At 42.0% G+C, this 22,700-nt stretch overlaps 1 protein-coding gene across 4 annotated transcripts in view; it reads right to left on the reverse strand.

Annotated features, from left to right (window-relative positions):
- The window catches only part of dync2h1 (dynein cytoplasmic 2 heavy chain 1), a 656,363-nt gene that overhangs the window by 275,330 nt on the left and 358,333 nt on the right, over window positions 1-22,700 (reverse strand). For all 4 annotated transcript variants that reach the window (XM_067986146.1, XM_067986147.1, XM_067986148.1 and 1 more), the window contains exons 72-74: window positions 21,753-21,818; window positions 20,365-20,415; window positions 18,347-18,424 (exon numbers count right to left, since the gene is read on the reverse strand). In XM_067986146.1, the coding sequence (XP_067842247.1) occupies window positions 18,347-18,424; window positions 20,365-20,415; window positions 21,753-21,818 (195 nt within the window). The remainder of the gene's footprint in view (window positions 1-18,346; window positions 18,425-20,364; window positions 20,416-21,752; window positions 21,819-22,700) is intronic.

A 22,700-nucleotide genomic window follows, 5' to 3' on the forward strand; every position in this document is an offset into this window, starting at 1 on the left:
AGATCAAGTTAGTTAGAGTCAAAAACTTAAGCTTAGGGCAGCAGAATAATAGGATCTGAGTTTTCTCAGACTCTATAACCTGCAACAGCTGTAGTTTCTATAATTTGTTTGCAAAGAGTTCTCTGATCTGCACAATCCCTCGCTGTCTTGAGAAAATCATTCATTTGAGCTTTGGAGGAGCAAAATGAAACTCTTTCTAACAACTTGTCTTGCCCAAATGTCCAATGAGATGAGTTCCCACTGGCTTAAAATTTGCTGGGAGTTCCAATGGTGGAAGCAGTGACCAGTCATTGCCAGAAGTGGAGGAGGCAAAGCCAATAGGGAGGTTTATTTTTTGCTGATCTATTGTTGTCTACAGTGTCTAAATCACTTGACTCTCGGTGTAATACCTCTTCTGGAATGAAAGGAAAATTGCTCACCATTAAAAGTATTGATGTAGACTTTGTTAATAAAGATGCATACTGTGGGAAAATCATGTAAATATTCAATTTTAAAATGTTGGATTTTAAGCTCTGGATGAACTTTTTGACTGCAAACTGTGAATGTACCTGAAACTGCTCATGCTGGCTTAGGAGAATGATTCATGTAATCACAAGGACAGATCAAACCGATTTTGGTCCGTAACTGATAAAATAGCTTGTATGTACAAATCACATCAAGTACAAACCACATCACAACACATCACCCCTGGAAGGAGCCAGGACTAACTTAATCACATCAAGTACAAATCACATCACACCAAGGAGACCCAGGCACTGGAAACTGTAGAAAAGAAGCTAGCCAAAAACCCTTGACACAGTGGAGAATGAGACCATCACAAGGACAGCCTCACAGCAACACGACAGGCAAGAGAAGACCACGTGACGAGTCCTAGCGTGCTTCGCGGTCCACGGTGAGAACAGGAAGTAAAGCCTGTCTGAGCCTGTAAATTACTGCCTGGTGTTGTTAAGTTTTATACTTTTATACTTAATAAATCATTCCAACTTGTTACAAGTTGACTAGTCTCGTGTCGATTCTTTTGTCAAGTTCAATCCTGAATTCCTTATAATACCCAAGATGCACTTCAAGCTTTGTTAGTGCATCTTGGAGCCTTCCAAAACAGGTCACCTTGTTTGCCAATCCTTTTCACTAGCCCCCACCCCTGCCATTTTAACTCCTGAGTTTTTGGGAGTGTGGATATATAATAAATATTTAAAATGTTGGGGTCTGATGACAAAATTCGGACCCCTATGTAATTTTTATTCTGAAATGCGCAAATCGCGCAGTTTCCGAACCGAAAGCAAAAGCTGGCCATGACGTTACTCCCGCTGGTTTCGGGCAGGAGGCAGATCTGAACTATTCAAATGAGGCCTAGGAGTTAGAATGGCCCGGACCTCACTCCGAGGAGTTCGTGGGGGACTCCCGCTCGTCCTGGCCCTGCACTGACTTCATATCGGGGCTCAAGTGTCAGTTATGAAAATCCAAATAAGCCATGGCAGCTACCAAATGGGTATATAAGTGGCTGTATCTGTTTATTAACAGAGATGGTATAAGAGAATCTTCATAGGAAAAGATAAGGTGAACGAGCTAGCTCCCATAGTCAAAAAAATTATAAGAAAGGAAAGGACAACCTATATGTAAAAATAATCAAGATTGTGGCTTTTTTTTCCACTCAAGGAGTTATAGAATAGACTGTCTACTTAAGTATATAATTGTATTATATTACTGATGGATTATTTACTTGGACATTGTTTGCTTAATGAATTTGCTTAATATTTTAAACTTAGAATGAGGTCTGATGTAATTCTCTACCACTTTTGAAGACTGGAGAGAGATCATGTGAAGACATAGTGAAATTCCAGAAGCTTAAATATAATTACCAGACAGGGTTTGCTGTTCAGTATATCAGGCACATTACTGAAAGCTTATTTAGATCTCAAGTCTAGGGTAGCACTCTTGAAGGTATGGGGATATGCCCTCAAAATGATCTAAGATTTGAGAGCCAAAATAATTGAGACTAAGAGCAGAAAATCCCCAAAAATGTAACAACTGACCCCTCTGCTAAAGGAAATAGATCCTCCCTATCCAATCTATCTAGGCCCGTCTTAAATCTCCCCTCAGCCTCTTCTGTTCCAAAGAAAACGACCCCAGCCTATCCAATCTTTTCTCATAGCTAAAATTCTCCAGCCCTGGCAAGATCCTCGTAAATCTCCTCTGTACCCTCTCTAGTGTAATCATATCTTTCCTGTAATGTGGTGACCAGAATTGTACGCAGTACTCTAGCTGTCGCCTAACTAGTGTTTTATACAGTTCCAGCATAACCTCCTTGCTCTTATATTCTATTGTAAACAATTTTACAACACCAAGTTATAGTCCAGCAATTTTATTTTAAATTCACAAGCTTTCGGAGGCTACCTCCTTCCTCAGGTGAACGATGTGAAAATGAAATCCTCGAAATGAAATCGCATTTATAATTCACAGAACAATGCTTGGTGATTACAGACAGTTTTTTCAACTGCCCGTTGCCAAGGCAATCAGTGTGCAGACAGACAGGTGTTACCTGCCAGGTCTCAGAATATACAAATCACCAAAAAAAACAACAAACAAAAAAAACAGAGATAGAGAGGACTTTCCTTTATTAGCCGAGGCATATTCTATGCCTCGGCTAATAAAGGAAAGTATCCCGTATGTCTTTTTAACCACCTTATCTACCTGTCCTGCTACCTTCAGGGATCTGTGCACATGCACTCCAAGGTCCCTTTGTTCCTCTACACCTCTCAGTATCCTCCCATTTATTGTGTACTCCCTTGCCTTGTTTGCCCTCCCCAAATGCATTACCTCAAACTTCTCTGGATTGAATTCCATTTGCCAATTTTCTGCCCACCTGGCCAGTCTATTGATATCTTCCTGCAGTCGACAGCTTTCCTCCACATGGCCAACTTTTGTATCATCTGCAAACTTCTCGATCAAGCCCTTCACATTCAAGTTCAAATCATTAATATATACCACAAAAAGGAGGGACCTAGTACCGAGCCTTGCGGAACCCCACTGGAAACAGACTTACAGTCTCAAAAATATCCGTCAACCATTACCCTTTGCTTCCTGCCACTGAGCCAATTTTGGATCCAACTAGCCACTGTCCCTTGGATCCCATGGGCTTTTACTTTTTTGACCAGTCTGCCATGTGGGACCTCGTCAAAAGCCCTGCTAAAATCCACGTTCACTACATCAAATGTGTTACCCTCATCGACCCTCCTTATTACCTCCTCAAAAAATTCAATCAAATTAGTCAGACATGACCTTCCCTTTACAAATCCATTCTGACTGTCCTTGATTAACCGGCCACTATGGGATATGAAATCCTCGCTATGTAGCTATGCAGGAGTGATAGGCATCAATTAAGATAAGGATGGATCCCTAATTAACAGAATGATGAGAAATAGTCTTGTCTTCTTGCTTACATTCTGCAAAAGCACATTCCTCTCCCCGTCCTCTCCTGCTTGTAGAAGATAGAATGCAATCCTGCAATTCTTAGAAAAATCAATTGGCTTCACAAGATTCACTTAGAACTGTACAGCTCACAATATTTGCCACAGATAGTAAGTTAGGAAGTCCTATTGCTGGTAATGAGTATCGGTGCTGGAATCTGATTGATGCTGGATGCTGCTGGAACTTGAAACACTAAAGTAGCCATGTCACAAAATTTGCCATGCGCTATGTGAGACTTACCACAGTAAAATACCTAGTGCAGATGAATCTTCCAGCATGTCTGCAAGAGGATGCTCCTCAAGCAGCCAATTCTTATCCTTGTCATAGATTCATACAGAGATTACAGCACGGAAGGAGGCCATTTGGCCCATCGAGTCCATGCCAGCTCCATGCAAGAGCAATCCAGCTAGACCCACTCCCCCACCCTATCCCCCTAGCTCTGCAATATTTTTTCCTTTCAAGTACTTAGCCTGTTCCCTTTTGAAAGGCACAATTGAATCAGCCTCTACCACCCTCCCTGGCGGTGCATTCCAGAACATAACCACTCGCTGCGTAACAAAGTTTTTTCTCATGTCACCTTTGGTTCTTTTGCCAATCACCTTAAATCTAAGTCCTCTGATCCTTGACCCTTCTGTCAATGGGAACAGTTTCTCTCCATCTATTCTGTCTAGACCCTTCATGATTTTAAATACCTCTATCAAATCTCCTCTCAATCTTCTCTGTCCCAAGGAGAACAACCCCAGCTTCTCCAGTCTATCCACGTAACTAAAGTCCATCATCCCTGGATTCTTTTCTGCATCCTCCCTAAGGCCTTCACATCTTTCCTAAAGTGCGGTGCCCAGAACTGGACACAATGCTCCAGTTGTGATTGAACCAGTGTTTTATAAAGGTTCATCATGACTTCCATGCTTTTGTACTCTATGCCTCCATTTATAAAGCCCAGGATCCCATATGCTTTTTTAACTACTTTCTCAACCTGCCCTGTCACCTTCAACGATGTGTGCACATATACTCCCATATCTGTCTGTTCCGGTACCCCTTTTAGAGTTGTGCCCTCTAGTTTATATTGCCTCTCCTCATTCTTCCTACTGAAATGTATCACTTCGCAATTTTCTGTGATAAATTTCATCTGTCATGTGTCCGCCCATTTCACCAGCACGTCTATACCCTCTTGAAATCTATCACTATCCTCCTCACAGTTCACTACACTTCCAAGTTTTGTGTCATCTGCAAATTTGGAGGCAGGAGCAAGCATGCTTGTTGACCAAAGCCTTTTCACCTTGTGCAATGGTATCATTATCAACTGAGCTGGAGGGACTGCATCTAGCGAGCCAGTTACTGTGTCAAATGTAATATTTTGTGTACACTGGGCAAATATGTTGCTATAATTACTGTGAAGGAAGATTCCTCTGTGTATTAGGTGTAACAAAGTTATAAATCCATTCTTTCTAAACAGGTTTATGATTTTGCTACAGCTAACACACAGAAGAAATATTGTCCTTTTAAACCAGCTACAGTGTTAGGTGGCCCTGGAGCAACTACAGAACCCTGAGGTGCAGCAGGCTTGTTATTCGTGCTGGAAAGGCTGTGAGAGATCTCAAAAACTCAGCATATGGAACAATCAAAGCGTTCCCGCCTAACTGGAAGTCTGACATCATTGCATATCTCATTGAAACACATAAGATTCTGAGGGTGCTTGACAGCGTAGATGCTGAGAGGTTGTTTCCTCTGGCTGGCAAGTCTAGAACTAGGGGGCATAGTCTCAGGATAAGTGGTCAGTCATTTAAGACTGAGATGAGGCGGAATTTCTTCATTCAGAGGGTTGTGAATCTTTGGAATTCTCTACCGCAGAGGGCTGTGGATGCTGAGTCATTGAGTATACTCGAGGCTGAGATAGATAGATTTTTGGACTCCAGGGGAATCAAGGGATATGGGCATCGGGTGGGAAAGTGGAGTTGAGGTTGAAGATCAGCCATGATCTAATTGAATGGTGATGCAGGCTCGAGGCGCCATATGGCCTACTCCTGCTCCACGGTGCGCCGGTGGTGAAGGGAGCGAATTATTATGTTCTTATTAACAGCAGAACAATTCACAACTGCCCCACAATGTTTCTCAAATTAGCAATCAGGATTTACAGAAATTACTTACAAATCATGCATGAAGAAAACTAAGAAGAAACCTCTCTTGCTCATGCAAGAAACCATAGAAACCATGCTAGGCATAGTTATTATTATTGGCCTATGTCATGGAACAATGATCCAAAATTACTAGTGATCTTTAGTCATCCCCTTGGTGGAGACAATAGTTGTTCACTCAACAAAAACAAAGATTTTGAAGATCCTATGTTTCTCAGTAAAGAGAACATCATAACTGAGATGGATGAGGTCATCTCTACTTTTATTTCTCACGGATAAGTGGGTGTGGGACAGAGTTGGTATGGATTCTGATTGATCTTTGTTCCAACATTCTGTTCCTGCTTCTTGTGAGCTGCAAGATGGGCTTACCATAATGTTGCAATGTTATGCTGTTGTTATACTTCATCTATTAGAGTAGCATTGACAGTATTGGACTATCATGTAAGTATTATACTGCTCACACACATTACTGTGGAATGGGATGGCCAAAACTCCATACATGTGTACCAAAATACATACCAGGAGTACAACTTCCTAGCCTCTGACTGCTGTTAAGGTTTTTTTAAACCAGTTCAGGTAAGTTATGAGGACAGTCAGCTCTTTTCTATTGATAAAAATAAAATGGCAGCATTGTTAGCTGCTTTAATATCTTTTTTTTAAACTAAAATAAAACTGAAAAGTCAACAACAATGGCATTTATACCACTAGCAATTAAAGTGCAAATGATGTGAGACAATCTAATGAAGGTATTTCACTTATGCTGGTACTGGCATCCACCAGCAGCTTTATGCTGCGTTTTTGGAACTGCCACCAAAAGGTTTAGTGTAACAGTTATATTAATTATTTTTGCTAATCACTGAAAATCATATAAATTATATAATATCATGATTGTAGGGAAGGCACAATTCATAACTAGCAGTGTTATAAAACTGCTTTGTGCACTTAATAAATCATTCGAGAAATGTAAATGGTTTCTTGAGTAAAATGAACATAGGAACAGGAGGAGGCCATTCATCCCCTCGTGCCTGCTCCGCCATTTGATAAGATCATGGTTGATCTGTGATCTAACTCCATATACCTGCCTTTGGCCCATATCCCTTAATACCTTTGGTTGCCAAAAAGCTATCTATCTCAGATTTAAATTTAGCAATTGAGCTAGTATCAATTGCTGTTTGCAGAAGAGAGTTCCAAATTCTACCACCCTTTGTGTGTAGAAATGTTTTCTAATCTCACTCCTGAAAGGTCTGGCTCTAATTTTTAGACTGTGCCCCTTACTTCTAGAATCCCCAACCAGCGGAAATAGTTTCTCTCTATCCACCCGATCCATTCCCCTTAATATCTTATAATCTTCGATCAGATCACCCCTTAACCTTCGAAACTCCAGAGAATACAACCCCAATTTGTGTAATCTCTCCTCGTAACTTAACCCTTGAAGTCCGGGCATCATTCTAGTAAACCTACGCTGCACTCCCTCCAAGGCCAATATGTCCTTCCGAAGGTGCGGTGCCCAGAACTGCTCACAGTACTCCAGGTGCGGTCTAACCAGGGTTTTATATAGCTGCAGCATAACTTCTGCCCCTTTGTACTCTAGTCCTCTCGATATAATGGCCAGCATTCCATTAGCCTTATTGATTAATTTCTGCACCTGTTCATGACACTTCAATGATCTATGTACCTGAACCCCTAAGTCCCTTTGGACATCCACTGTTTTTAACTTTTTACCATTTAGAAAGTACCCTGTTCTATCATTTTTTGATCCAAAGTGGATGACCTCACATTTGTCTACATTGAATTCCATTTGCCACAGTTTTGCCCATTCACCTAATCTATCAATATCGCTTTGTAATTTTATGTTTTCATCTACACAGCTTACAATGCCACCAATCTTTGTGTCATCGACAAACTTAGATATGAGACTTTCTCTGCCTTCATCTAAGTCGTTAATAAATATTGTGAATAATTGAGGCCCGAAGACAGATCCCTGCGGGACTCCACTAGTCACATCCTGCCAATGTGAGTACCTACCCATTATCCCTACTCTCTGTCGCCTTTCACTCAGCCAACTTCCGAACCAAGTCCGTACATTTCCCTCGATTCCATGGGCTTCTATCTTAGCTAACAGTCTCTTATGTGGGACCTTATCAAATGCCTTCTGGAAGTCCATATAAATAACATCCATTGACATTCCCCTGTCCACTAATTTAGTCACCTCTTCAAAAAATTCAATAAGGTTTGTCAGGCACGATCTACCTTTCACAAATCCATGCTGGCTCTCTCTGATTAACTGAAAATTCTCGAGGTGTTCAGTCACCCTATCCTTAATTATAGACTCCAGCATTTTCCCCACAACAGATGTTAGGCTAACTGGTCTATAATTCCCTGGTTTCCCTTTCTCTCCTTTCTTAAAAAGCGGAGTGACATGTGCAATTTTCCAATCTAGAGGGACAGTTCCTGAATCTAGAGAACTTTGAAAGATTATAGTTAGGGCATCTGCAATGTGCTCATCTATTTCCTTTAAAACCCTGGGATGGAAACCATCTGGTCCTGGGGATTTGTCACTCTCTAGTGCTATTATTTTCTTCATTACTGTTGCTTTACTTGTATTCATTTTATCGAGTCCCTGTCCCCGATTCAATATTAGTTTTCTTGGGATTTCCAGCATGCTATCCTCTTTTTCTACTGTAAATACTGATGCAAAGTAATCGTTCAACATGTCTGCCATTCCCTCATTGTCAATGACAATATCCTCATTTTCAGTTTTTAAGGGGCTCCTGACCACCCTCTTTTTCCTAATGTAACTATAAAAGTTCTTCGTATTGGTTTTGATATCCCTTGCAAGTTTCATTTGTACTCTCTTTTTGTAGCTCTGACTATCTGTTTTGTGACCCTTTGTTGATCTTTGTATCTTTCCCATTCGCCGGAATCTGTGCCATTTTTGCCTTTTTGTTTGTATGAAAGTTCAGGTCAACTGGTTGAAAACACAACATTGCACATTTGTTGGGGAAAAGGCTTTCATTGTGGTTCAATAATTGCAGAGTGTTCTGTTCCATTCACTACCCCTCAAATAATGAAGCAGTCCGTGCCCGCATGCAACAAGACCTGGGCAACATCCAGGCTTGGGCTGATAAGTGGCAAGTAACATTCGCGCCAGACAAGTGCCAGGCAATGACCACCTCCAACAAGAGAGAGTCTAACCGCCTCCCCTTGACATTCAACGGCATTACCATTGCCGAATCCCCCACCATCAACATCCTGGGGGTCACCGTTGATCAGAAACTTAACTGGACCAGCCATATAAATACTGTGGCTGCAAGAGCAGGTCAGAGGCTGGGTATTTTGTGGCAATTGACTCACCTCCTGACTCCCCAAAGCCTTTCCACCATCTACAAGGCACAAGTCAGGAGTGGGATGGAATACTCTACACTTGCCTGGATGAGCACAGCTCCAACAACACTCAAGAAGCTCGACACCATCCAGGACAATGCAGCCCGCTTGATTGGCACCCCATCCACCACCCTAAACAATCTATGATACTACAAATCTAGATGGCTAATGCACATCTGCCAATGGTGGGCAAAAGAATTTCAGGATGCGTAAGAGTTGGAGGAACTCAAAATTCTCAGAGGGTTGCAGGGTTTGGAGAAGGTTATAGAGATAGCGAGGGACGAGCCCATGAAGGGATTTAAACATGAGGATGAGAACTTTAAATTTGAGGTGTTGGGGGACAGGGAGCCAATGTGGGTCAGCGAGCACAGTGGTGATGGGTGAGTGGGACTTGGTGCGGGATAGAATATGGGCAGCAGAGCGTTGGATGAGTTGATTTTTATGGAGGGTGGAGGATGGGAGACCGGCCAGGAGCACCATTGTAACAGTTGAGTTTTGAGGCGACAAAAACATGGTCGAGGGTTTTGGCAGCAAATGGGCTGAGGTGGAGGCGGAGACGGGTGATGTTATGGAGGCCGTGCTCGTGATGGAGAGAATATGGGGTTGGAAGCTCAGCTTTGGGTCAAATAGGATGCCGAGGTTGTGAACAGTCGGCTTCAACCTGAGATAGTGGCCAGAGGGGAATGGAATCAGTGACAAGGGTGCATAGTTTGTGATGGGGGCTGAAGATGATGACTTCAGTCTTCCTAATGTTTAATAGGATTAAAATGCTGCTCCTCCAAGACTGGATGTCTCACAAGCAAGCTGACAACATAGAGGCAGTGGAGGGTTCGAGAGAGGTGGTGGAGAGGTATAACTGGGTGTTGTCAGCACATACATTGAACTTGACCCCATGTCTTCAGATGATGTTGCCAAGACGCAGCACGTAGATGAGAAAGACAAGGGGGCCAAGGATAGATCTCGGGAGGACCCCAAAGGTAGTACAGGGCAGGAAGGAAAGCCATTGCTGGAGATGCTCTGGCTTTGATTGTATAGGTAAGAGTGGAACCAAGCGAGGGCAGTCACTCTGAGCGAGACAATGGAGCGGAGGCATTGGAGAAGGATGGTGTGGGCAATCGTGTCAAAGGCTGCAGAGAGTTCAAGAAGGACAAGGAGGGATATTGCATCACGGTCACAGTCACAAAGGCTTTCATTTGTGACTTCGATTAGTTTCAGTGCTCGACAGAGGCAGAAACCTGATTGGAGAGATTCTAACATGTGGTTACGAGAAAGATTGGCATGGATTTAGGAGGCGACCACACATTCAAGGACTTGAGAGGAATCCGAGGTTGGAGCTGGGATGGTAGTTTACAAGGACAGAGGGGTTGAGGGTGGGTTTTTGAGGAGAGGGCTGATGACAGCGGTTTTGAAAGGGAGGGGGACAGGAACGGAAGTTGGATGATCAGCAGTTTATTGGGAATGGGGTCAAGACAGCAGGAGATGGGTCTCATGGACAAGACGAGCTTGGAGAGGGCATATGGGGAGATAGTACAGAAATTCAGAGCCAAGGCAGGTGGAAACCTTGAGGGACATTTGGCTTGGTGAGCAAGGGGGAGGGATGCAGCAGAGGCAGCTGAACGGATGGTCTCAATCTTAGTGACACTAAGTGAGTTGTGCTGGTACTTCCAGAAGCAATAACGTCACAGCACAAATGGAAACACTCACTAGCAGAGCAGAATACCATTTTTTCTGTCCATAGGTGAGGTAAGCACCTACTCCAATCTATACTTGCCAGTAATGTCGTTTTCTGGTAATTGGGAAGCAGAAAATAAAGTGAGGTCTTTCGACAATTCCTCTGTTAAATAAAAGTAGAGTTTATTCCACTGGGACCCACTTTAACTTCATAGTCTCATAGTATGGTACAGCTCAAAAGGATGCCATTCGGTCCATCGTGCCTGGACTGGCTCTTTGAAAAAGCTATCCAATTAGTCCCACTCCCCTGCTCTTTCCCCACAGGCCTTTAATTTTTTTCCCTTCAAGTATTTATCCAATTCCCTTTTGAAAGTTACTATTGAATCTGTTTCCACCACCCTTTCAGGCAGTGCATTTCAGATCATAACAACTCGCTGTGTAAAAAAATGTTTCCTCATTTCACCTCTGGCTCTTTTGCCAATCACCTCAAATCTGTGTCCTCTGGTTACCAACCCTTCTGCCACTGGAAACAGTTTTTCCTTACTCTATCAACACCGTTCATGATTTTGAACACTTTGATCAAATCTCCTCTTAATTTTCTCTGCTCTAAGGAGAACACCACCAGCTTCTCCAATCTGTCCACATAACTGAAGTCCCTCATCCCTGACACCATTCTAGTAAGTCTCTTTTGCACCCCCTCTAAGGCCTTACATCTTTCCTAAAGTGTGGTGCCCTGACTTGAACACAATACTCCAGCTGAGGCCTAACCAGTGTTTTATAAAGGTTTAGCATAACTTCCTTGCTTTTGTACTCTACACCTCTATTAATAAAGCCAAGGATCCCATATGCTTTTTTAACAACCTTCTCAACTTGTCCTGCCACCGTCAAAGATTTGTGTACATACATCCCCAGGTCTCTCTGTTCCTGCACTTCCTTTAACATTGTACCATTTAGTTTGTATTGCCTCTCATTCTTCCTACCAAAGTGTATCACTTTACACTTCTCAGCGTTAAATTTCATCTGCCCATATCACCAGTCTATATCCTCCTGAAGTCTGTTACTATCCTCCACATTGGTTACTACATTTCCGAGTTTCATGTCATCCGCAAACTTTGAAATTATACTCTGTATACCCAAATCCAGGTCATTAACATACATCAAAAAGAGCAGTGGTCCTAATACCGATCCCTGGGGAACAGCAATGTATTCTTCCCTCCAGTCTGAAAAACAACCGTTCACCACTGCTCTCTGCTTTCTGTCCCTTCGCCAATTTTGTATCCATACTGCCACTGTCCCTTTAATCCCATGGGCTTTAATGTTGCTAACAAGTCTATTATGTGGCACTTTATCAAATGCCTTTTGAAAGTCGATATACACTACATCAACCGCAGTACCCTCATCAAGCCTCTCCGTTACTCCATCAAAGAACTCTATCAAGTTAGTCAAAACACAATTTTCCTTTAACAAATCTGTACTTAATTTAATTTATTAGCCCATACTTTTCCAAGTGCCAACTAATTTTGTCCAGATTTTTGTCTCAAAGTTTCCCCACCACCAACATTAGGCTGACTGGCCTATAATTGCTGGGTTTATCCCTCTCCCCTTTTTTTGAATGGGGTGTAACATTTGCAATCCTCCAGTCCACTAGCACCACCCCGATATCTAAGGAGGATTGGAAGATTGTGGCCAGAGCCTCTGCAATTTCCTCCCTTACTTCCCCTAGTAACGTAGGATGCATCCTATTTGGACCAGGTGACTTTTCTACTTTGAGTACTGCCAATTTTTTTTAAGTACCTCCTCTTTATCTATTTTTACCCTCTCTAATATCGCTACCACCTCCTTCTTTACTGCTACAATGGCAGCATCCTCTTCTCCAGCGAAGACAGATGGAAAGTATTAATTTATTACCTCAGCCATGCCCTCTGCCTCCACAAGAAGATCTCCATTTTGACCCTAATCGGCCCCACCCTTCCTTTGACTACCCTTTTACTATTTATATGTTTATAAAAGACTTTTGTTTTCCCTTTTATGTTAGCCACTAATCTATTCTGATACTCTCTCTTTGCCCCTCATTTCCTTTTTTAGATCTCATCTGTACTTTGTGTTCAGCTTGGTTCTCTACTATATTGTGAATCTTACATTTATCACAAGCTTTCATTTTAATCTCTGAATCTTCAGACATCCAAGAAGCTCTAGCTTTGGATGGCCTTGCTTTCCCCCTCACGGGAATGTCTCTTCTCTGTACCCGAACTATCTCCTCCTCAAAGGCCTCTCATTGTTCAATTACTGTTTTGCCTAACAATTTTTGATTCCAATCCGCCTTGATCCCTTTTTAACTCACTGAAATTAGCCCTCCTCCAGTTAAGTATTTTTTACGCTTGAATGTTCCTTGTTCTTTTTCCAGATCTATTCTAAACCTAATGATATTATGATCACTGTTCCCTAAATGCTCCTCCATTGAAACATGCTCCACTTGCCCCACTTAATTCCCTCAGAACGAGATCCAGCACTGCTTCCTTCCTCGTTGAGCTGGAAACACACTGATCAAGAAAGTTCTCTTGTACACATTTCAGGAATCCTTCCCCTATTTGCCCTTTACACTGTTAATATCCCAATCGATATTGGGATAATTGAAGTCCTCCATTATTGCTACTCTATAGATCTTGCATCTTTCTGTAATTTGCCTGCAAATTTGCTCTTCTACCTCCTTCCCACTATTTGGTGACCTACAGTGCACACCCAATAGCATAATAGCTCCTCTATTGTTCCTTAATTCTAACTAAATAGATTCTGTCTTTGACCTCTCAACTACATCACCCCTTTCCAGTGCTGTAATAGTTTCTTTATCAATACTGCCATGCACCCTCCCCCCCTTTCTTTCCTTCCCTATCTTTCCTGAATATCTTGTAGCCGGGAATATTAGGTTCCCAATTCTTCCTTTCATTGACCCTGGTCTCAGTTATTACCACTATATCATAGTCCCATGTGGTGAATTGTGCCTGCAGCTCACCAACCTTATTTACTACACTACATGCATTTACGTACTTGCACTCCAAACTCATCTTAGACTGCCTCGCATTTGCCCCTTGTCTGATCCCTCCAATTTCTTAACTATACTTTACTCTAGTGCTATTTGTCTCTCCCAGTCCTCTGTGCACCTTGTTTCTCCTCTCTAATGTTTTATCCTGTTGTCCATTCCCCTGTCAAATTAGTTTAAACCCTCCCCTACAGCACTAGTTAACCTCCCCGCAAAGACATTGGTCCCAGCTCTGTTCAGGTGCAACCCGGCCATCTTGTACAGGTCACTCCTACCCTGGAACTGGTTCCAATGCCCCAGGAATCTGAAGCCCTCCCTCCTGCACCATTTCTCCAGCCACACATTAACCTGTCTTATCCTACGATTCCTATACTCACTTTCCCTGAAGCAGTTCTGCAATATAAAACATCAGAAAGCATGCTTGAGAAACTGGAAATAAAATCCAATGGATAACACGGAGAGAGCAATTGAGAACCTCCCAAGTCTCTCTGCTCGAACAATCATCGAGCTCAATAAAGTTAGTGCGAGAGGTACCAGAGGTCTCAGCAAAGAAACAAAGTCAAGTGAATTGTATTATACCACAAGTACAAGCTTGATCGCTAATCTCTTTGCACTGCATGTAGAAAGATCATAGAATCATAGAAGTTTACAACATGGAAACAGGCCCTTCGGCCCAACATGTCCATGTCGCCCAGTTTATACCACTAAGCTAGTCCCAATTGCCTGCACTTGGCCCACTTATACCCATCTTACCCATGTAACTGTCCAAATGCTTTTTAAAAGACAAAATTGTACCCGCCTCTACTACTGCCCCCGGCAGCTCGTTCCAGACACTCACCACCCTTTGAGTGAAAAAATTGCCCCTCTGGACCCTTTTGTATCTCTCCCCTCTCACCTTAAATCTATGCCCCCTCGTTATAGACTCCCCTACCTTTGGGAAAAGATTTTGACTATCGACCTTATCTATGCCCCTCATTATTTTATAGACTTCTATAAGATCACCCCTTAACCTCCTACTCTCCAGGGAAAAAAGTCCCAGTCTATCTAACCTCTCCCTATAAGTCAAACCATCAAGTCCCGGTAGCATCCTAGTAAATCTTTTCTGCACTCTTTCTAGTTTAATAATATCCTTTCTATAGTAGGGTGACCAGAACTGTACACAGTATTCCAAGTGTGGCCTTACTAATGTCTTGTACAACTTCAACAAGGCATCCCAACTCCTGTATTCAATGTTCTGACCAATGAAACCAAGCATGCTGAATGCCTTCTTCACCACCCTATCCACCTGCGACTCCACTTTCAAGGAGCTATGAACCTGTACTCCTAGATCTCTTTGTTCTATAACTCTCCCCAACGCCCTACCATTAACGGAGTAGGTCCTGGCCCCATTTGATCTACCAAAATGCATCACCTCACATTTATCTAAATTAAACTCCATCTGCCATTCATCGGCCCACTGGCCCAATTTATCAAGATCCCGTTGCAATCCTAGATAACCTTCTTCACTGTCCACAATGCCACCAATCTTGGTGTCATCTGCAAACTTACTAACCACGCCTCCTAAATTCTCATCCAAATCATTCATATAAATAACAAATAACAGCGGACCCAGCACCGATCCCTGAGGCACACCGCTGGTCACAGGCCTCCAATTTGAAAAACAACCCTCTACAACCACCCTCTGTCTTCTGTCGTCAATCCAATTTTGTATCCAATTGGCTACCTCACCTTGGATCCCATGAGATTTAACCTTATGTAACAACCTACCATGCGGTACCTTGTCAAAGGCTTTGCTAAAGTCCATGTAGACCACGTCTACTGCACAGCCCTCATCTATCTTCTTGGTTACCCCTTCAAAAAACTCAATCAAATTCGTGAGACATGATTTTCCTCTCACAAAACCATGCTGACTGTTCCTAATCAGTCCCTGCCTCTCCAAATGCCCGTAGATCCTGTCCCTCAGAATACCCTCTAACAACTTACAGGCTCACCGGTCTGTAGTTCCCAGGCTTTTCCCTGCCGCCCTTCTTAAACAAAGGCACAACATTTGCTACCCTAGAATTCCCTTTTGAAAGTTACTATTGAATCTGTTTCCACCACCCTTTCAGGCAGTGCATTTCAGATCATAACATTTGCTACCCTCCAATCTTCAGGCACCTCACCTGTAGCTGTCGATGATTCAAATATCTCTGCTAGGGGACCCACAATTTCCTCCCTAGCCTCCCATAATGTCCTGGGACATATTTCATCAGGTCCCGGAAATTTATCTACCTTGATGCGCGTTAAGTCTTCCAGCACCTCCCTCTCTGTAATATGTACACTCCTCAAGACATCACTATTTATTTCCCCAAGTTCCCTAACATCCATGCCTTTCTCAACCGTAAATACCGATGTGAAATATTCATTCAGGATCTCACCCATCTCTTGTGGTTCCGCACATAGATGACCTTGTTGATCCTTAAGAAGCCCTACTCTCTCCCTAGTTACTCTTTTGCCCTTTATGTACTTATAGAAGCTCTTTGGATTCTCCTTTGCCTTATCTGCCAAAGCAATCTCATGTCCCCTTTTTGCCCTCCTGATTTCTCTCTTAACTCTACTCCGGCAATCTCTATACTCTTCAAGGGATCCACTTGATCCCAGCTGCCTATGCATGTCATAATGCCTTCTTCTTCTTTTTGACTAGGGCCTCAATCTCCCGAGTCATCCAAGGTTCCCGACTTCTACCAGCCTTGCCCTTCACTTTATAAGGAATGTGCTTACCCTGAACCCTGGTTAACACACTTTTGAAAGCCTCCCACTTACCAGGCGTTCCTTTGCCTGCCAACAGACTCTCCCAATCTAGAAAGTTCCTGTCTAATACCATCAAAATTGGCCTTTCCCCAATTTAGAATTTTAACTTTTGGGCCAGACCTATCATTCTCCATAGCTATCTTAAAACTAATGGAATTATGATCACTGGTCCCAAAGTGATCCCTCACTAACACTTCTGTCACCTGCCCTTCCTTATTTCCCAAGAGGAGGTCAAGTTTTGCCCCCTCTCTAGTCGGGCCATCCACATACTGGATGAGAAATTCCTCCTGAATACACTCAACAAATTTCTCTCCGTCCAAGCCCCTAATGCTATGGCTGTCCCAGTCAATGTTGGGAAAGTTAAAGTCCCCCACTATTACCACCCTATTTTTCTTGCAGCTGTCTGTAATCTCCTTACATATTTGCTCCTCAATTTCCTGTTGTCTATTTGGGGGTCTGTAGTACAATCCTATCAAAGTGATCTCTCCCTTCTTATTTTTCAGTTCTACCCATATAGACTCAAGATAGTTAAGATGGAATCTTAATGGAAGATATGTACATTAAGTACAACTGTAAGTGTACTGTGTGGAGTTAATGTTAAATTATGACACTGAAGGGAAGTATATGTGGAGCAGGGAAAGGCCAGTTTTAGCAATGTAAACATGGGAAGCCATTCCTGCACATTACTGTTTGCAGGGCTCTGAATAAAAGTAAAATGTGGCAGGCCTACTGAGATTGTCTCCTCATTGTAAATGGAGAAACAGGAGAGTGGTACAAGGATAGCTTCACAATTATAATGTGTTCAGTTTCTCCTGAACTGGATGTAATATAAATGTGAAGATAAACATACCTTTGTGTGTAACTAAATTTGATAAGCATGTCACTGCAGCTCCCTTGTCAATCTTAGCAATACAGCACTACAAAAATGCAAATCTTTCTTTTCCTTATCTATATGTGAATCATGATAGTGAGTGTTGGCAGGCCATTCAATCACAGGAACCGTTATAGCCTAGTCCGATCCATACTTACATTTCTAGCAAGGGTTTCTGGATAGTGATAAGGAGTGGGAATCATGGTCAAATTTCCCTTCTCTAACCAAGGAATACGGAGACCAACTGTAGCACTACCACCAACCTGGCTAAGATCAGCTAATTCAGCACAGACTAGGGACTGAATTTGGAACATTCTTGGTTTGCATATTACTCCCTGGCTAAATCTACTGAATCATCAAGAAGCATTTAAAAGGATTTGCTTATTTGTCAGAAATATAAATAAATTTGCTGTACCAAGATCCAGCTGACTTTGAATGCCTTAGAATAATAATTAATTGACCTCTTATAACATTCCAAGGTCAATCTAACCTTTTCATTCTGAATCACAAAGTGGTGTTTAATAGGTTTTGGCTGAATGGGCCAGCCATCAAAATGAAAACAAAAATGCATCAAAAGGGAAGAGGTTTTAACTTCACACAAAAGCACTTTACACTTTTCAGGGCCACATTACAGCTCTTAACCTTCACACATAAATCATCAAATGTTTAAAAACCTCAGAGGAATATCTAAGAATTTTCTAGATGAAAACATTCAAAATATTTCATTTAAAAAAAAATCAAACATTGACTTCTTACTATTTAGGGAATTAGCAGATAACAATTGATCCTCAATGATTAGGCAAAGAGGCAAAGCCCTGAAACATGGCAACAATTTATCTGAAGTCATGGAGATCTCAATTATAATTAGTTTTTCTGATTACAACATATCTTTAATGCATGGTGTGAAGGTTCAGGACTACAACCTTTGCATGATATTACACACACACACATGTTACTTTTGATTTTTCAGAAAATAATTTTTAAATGTACCTTTAAGAGTGCCATTCCTCCAACCCTCTCTTGGTCAATCCAAGATGGAATTGATTCACGTATGGATTTTTGATTATCCTAAAACCAGGAACAATCAAGTGTCAAAACAAACAATTACTAGAAACCTGTTCTTTATTCATTTGTTTTTGATTTTGTTATAGATAACAATGTTATTTTCTTTGAAATTTAATGCATGAAAGACACTGGCACTAAAAATTGCATGGCCATTCCGGTGGACTCCTGCAGTAACTCTGGCAGGAACGCACTGGAATGACAACAAACTCCACTGAGACCTGGATACACCGGGTCCCGGATTTACAATGAGAGTTTCCTGTGGCCTGTTTTGGGGGTAGAAGCTATGAACAGCCAAAACAAGGCCACTGATGTGGAGGGATCAGTGCTGAGGGATTCCCTACACTTAGAGTGCCCACTTCCTCACCCTCAAAGGTATCGGTGTAATTTTTCAGGGAGCCTCTTTAAAAACTTTTTTTTAAAAAAAGATAATTCTCTCCCTTCCCCTCCGTGATCCTGGTCCGGAAGGTATAAAATCAGGGTGGGGAGAGCAATTTAAAAAAAAAAGATTTTAAAGAGGCTCCTCGATAAAGGTTTCAAAATTGTGCCGGTTTTAAAGCAGCCTCCGGAAGCAGCCTGGGCCCACAATCTGCTGCATCCAGGGGGAGGGGGAAACTAGCTCTCTCTCCCTCTCCAGGCTGGTCAGCTTCCACCAGGGAAGAGCACAGAGTCCTATAGCATCAATCGGGCCACGATGCCATTTTAGGACTCAACTGGACTGAGCTTGCGCATGCACGCTCCATCCAGTATCAGTTGGCCACCTTATATTGCAGCGGCCCATAGCCAGTGTGCTGCCCACAACCAACGTGCTGACCTTGGCCACTGGCTTTCTACCCACAGCCCACTTGCCCTATGTTAATGAGGCCAGGCCCTCAAAATGGATCGGGGCCCCCCATTGGCACTATTAGAAACATAGAAACATAGAAAATAGGAGCAGGAGTAAGCCATTCGGCCCTTCAAGCCTGCTCCGCCATTCAATATGATCATGGTTGATCCTCGATCTCAATACCATATTCCTGCTCTCTCTCCATACCCCTTGATGCCTTTTGTGTCTAGAAATCTATCTAGCTCCATCTTAAATATATTCAGTGATTTGGCCTCCACAGCTTTCTGTGGTAGAGAATTCCACAGGTTCACCACCCTCTGAGTGAAGAAATTTCTCCTCATCTCAGTCCTAAATGTCCTACCCCATATCCTGAGACTGTGACCTCTCGTTCTGGACCCCCCAGCCAGGGGAAACATCCTCCCTGCATCCAGTCTGTCTAGCCCTGTCAGAATTTTACATGTTTCGATGAGAGCCCCTCTCATTCTTCTAAACTTGAGTGAATACAGGCCAAGTCGACCCAATCTCTCCTCATACGACAGTCCTGCCATCCCAGGAATCAGTCTGGTGAACCTTCGCTGCACTCCCTCTATGGCAAGTATATCCTTTCTTAGGTAAGGAGACTAAAACTGCACACAATATTCCAGGTGTGGTCTCACCAAGGCCCTGTATAACTGCAGTAAGACACCCTTGCTCCTGTACTCAAATACTCTTGCAATGAAGGCCAACATACCATTTGCCTTCCTAACTGCTTGCTGCACCTGCATATTTGCTTTCAGTGACTGGCGTACAAGGACACCCAGGTCCCTTTGTGCATCAACATTCCCCAATCTATCACCATTTAAATAATACTCTGCCTTTCTGTTTTTCCTTCCAAAGTGGATAGCTTCACATTTATCCACATTATACTGCATCTGCCATGTATTTGCCCACACACTCAACTTGTCTAAATTGCCTTGAAGCCTCTTTGCATCCTCCTCACAACTCACGATCTCACCTAGTATTGGGTGATTGTCCGCCGCTCTCCACTGACAAGCCTCCTGAAAGCCTCACACAGAAAAAAATCTACCTCACTCAATGCAAAAATAAGTACAAAGGCAGCAACGGTATAATTAAAACTTACTGTTTTCCGAAGCATGTCTCCGACAATCAAACCAGTAAATGCATCCCATTCCTTAAAAAAAAGTAGCGTTTAAATATATGACTATTTTTGTTTAAAGGTGCTGAATCACAATTTTTCCCAAATTTTCTCTAGCTTGGCAGAGTTAGAAACATTCATTTGTCTAGGGCACTTTGGCAATATTATTGTTTGTTACAGAATGATTTCCAGGACCTTTCACCATATGTTACACTCAATTACAGCAAATAAAACAAATACTTATAAATGTGGAATACAAACTCCTGCTGAAACTGAAACTGTTGATACAGATTTCCAGAAAAGAAGAAACCATCTTGAAATATTGAAAAAATGTTCTGGTGTGCATGGATAGCAATAAGGTTGGTTATCAGCTGTGGCAGAAAAAGAAGTAAGCAATCTTGTTGGCTGCTGTTTGCTAGATTATAATACCGATAATCCTCAAATTATTGAGGATAATTTACCATCATAGGCATATGGAATTGAGGGTAAGCTGTAAACATGGATAATGAGATGGTTGGAAGGCAGAAAGCAAAGGATAATGGTAAAAGAAAGTTTCCTGGAATGGAAAGGTGTGGTGACTGATGTCCCATAGCAGTCTGTTTTGAGGCAACTCTTATTTAATGTACACAAAAAATCTGGAGGAACAAATTGCTATGCTTTTTGCAAGATTTCCAGGTCCAAAACAGACACCATGAAGTCGAATTCTGCACAACCATGCCGGTTCGGGTGGCCAATAGGCGTCCCTCTTGGCTGTCTTGATTTCCACATCGTTCACCTGAGGAAGGAGGTAGCCTCCGAAAGCTTGTGAATTTAAAATAAAATTGCTGGACTATAACTTGGTGTTGTAAAATTGTTTACAATTGTCAACCCCAGTCCATCACCGGCATCTCCACATCACATCTTGAAAAACTAAAGCTGTAAACAGTGGAGCAGAGAAGGTTAAGGGGCCATCTAATTAAAGTGTTCAAAATTTAGAAAGAGTTGAAGAGGGTCAGTGGTGTTGCTCAGTCACCATCTATTTTCACTAGATAGTGACTGAGTAACAGAAGGGTATAAATTTATTAGTACTGGAAGCATACAGGAAAAAATTTGATGTCCTTTTTCACACAACAGGTTATTAAAATATGAAATGCATTAACACAAGTGGTTATTGCAGCCAGATCAAAACAACTTAATAGAAATATATTACAGGGTTTGATGGAAGAACAGGGAAATGGATTACAGCAGAGACACGATGGGCTAAATGTCATTATTCTGTGCTGAAATTTCTGTGATACCAAAAAATGTGATGGTCACTGCCACAATTGCTTGAACAATAAGAATGATATCTAATTAAACAGCTGCAATAAACAAGATCAGTTTTTGCTTCTTACATTTTCCTGGAAGAGGTCTGGGTGAATGCCACGTACAAAATGCAAAGCAAACATAAGTTGATCAGCCTGCAAAAAAAAAAGAACAATTAGAAAAGATTTGGCAATAAAACTAGAGACATGTTTTTATTCTCTATTTTAAAGTTTCTTTATCATGCAGAAAGACAGCTTTTTAAAAAAAAAGTATTTTGTGTTCATCAAGATTAAAGATATTAGTGCTGGGGATTTCCATTTCAGGCACCTAGTGACAGCATCAAGCACTCCCAGTTCAGGTATGCAGAGAAAAGTTCCCCCTACCATGTGCCCCAGCAACAATTATAACTATTATAATTATTATAACTGTTGCATCATCTTTTCTCTTGGTAACTAATTAAATTTTGTGCTAATAATTCTTTACTGAACAGCTACTTAAATCAGTCTCAACATAAAGAGATGACTAAAACAAAAGTCGAATACTGCAGATGCAGATACAGAAAATGCCGGAAAACATTCACCGAGTATAGCATAACTCAAATACAGTATGAAGATGCTTTTAAAAAGTGTCCAGATCGGCTGTCCAATAGGGTGGACACTTTATAAACTTAATGCCTTTTTTTTGTGATCAAGGTAAGGGATGTTAGTAGTGGGGATTGGGACTCCTACCATTTCTGGCAGCCAAAGGGGAATTTTAACTCCCCCCTTCCCATCAGGCAAAGCAGGAGTTATAATGGAGCAGGGCAATTTCCTGCTCAATTTCCATCCCACGGTGATTTCAATGCCACTTTTTTCAGGCAACCATGGGCCTGATACATTTGTGCAGATCGGGGTCCTTTTACGTACATAGGACATTATGAAAAAATGACTTGGATACAGGAAACAATCAATCTGAAGATCTCAAACCTATCTCCAAGAAAGAAAGAACTTGTATTTATATAGCGCCATTCACGATCTCAGGACGTTCCAAACTGCTTT

Source organism: Heptranchias perlo, chromosome 6 (genome assembly GCF_035084215.1).
Source record: "Heptranchias perlo isolate sHepPer1 chromosome 6, sHepPer1.hap1, whole genome shotgun sequence".
NCBI classification, from domain to species: Eukaryota; Metazoa; Chordata; class Chondrichthyes; order Hexanchiformes; family Hexanchidae; genus Heptranchias; species Heptranchias perlo.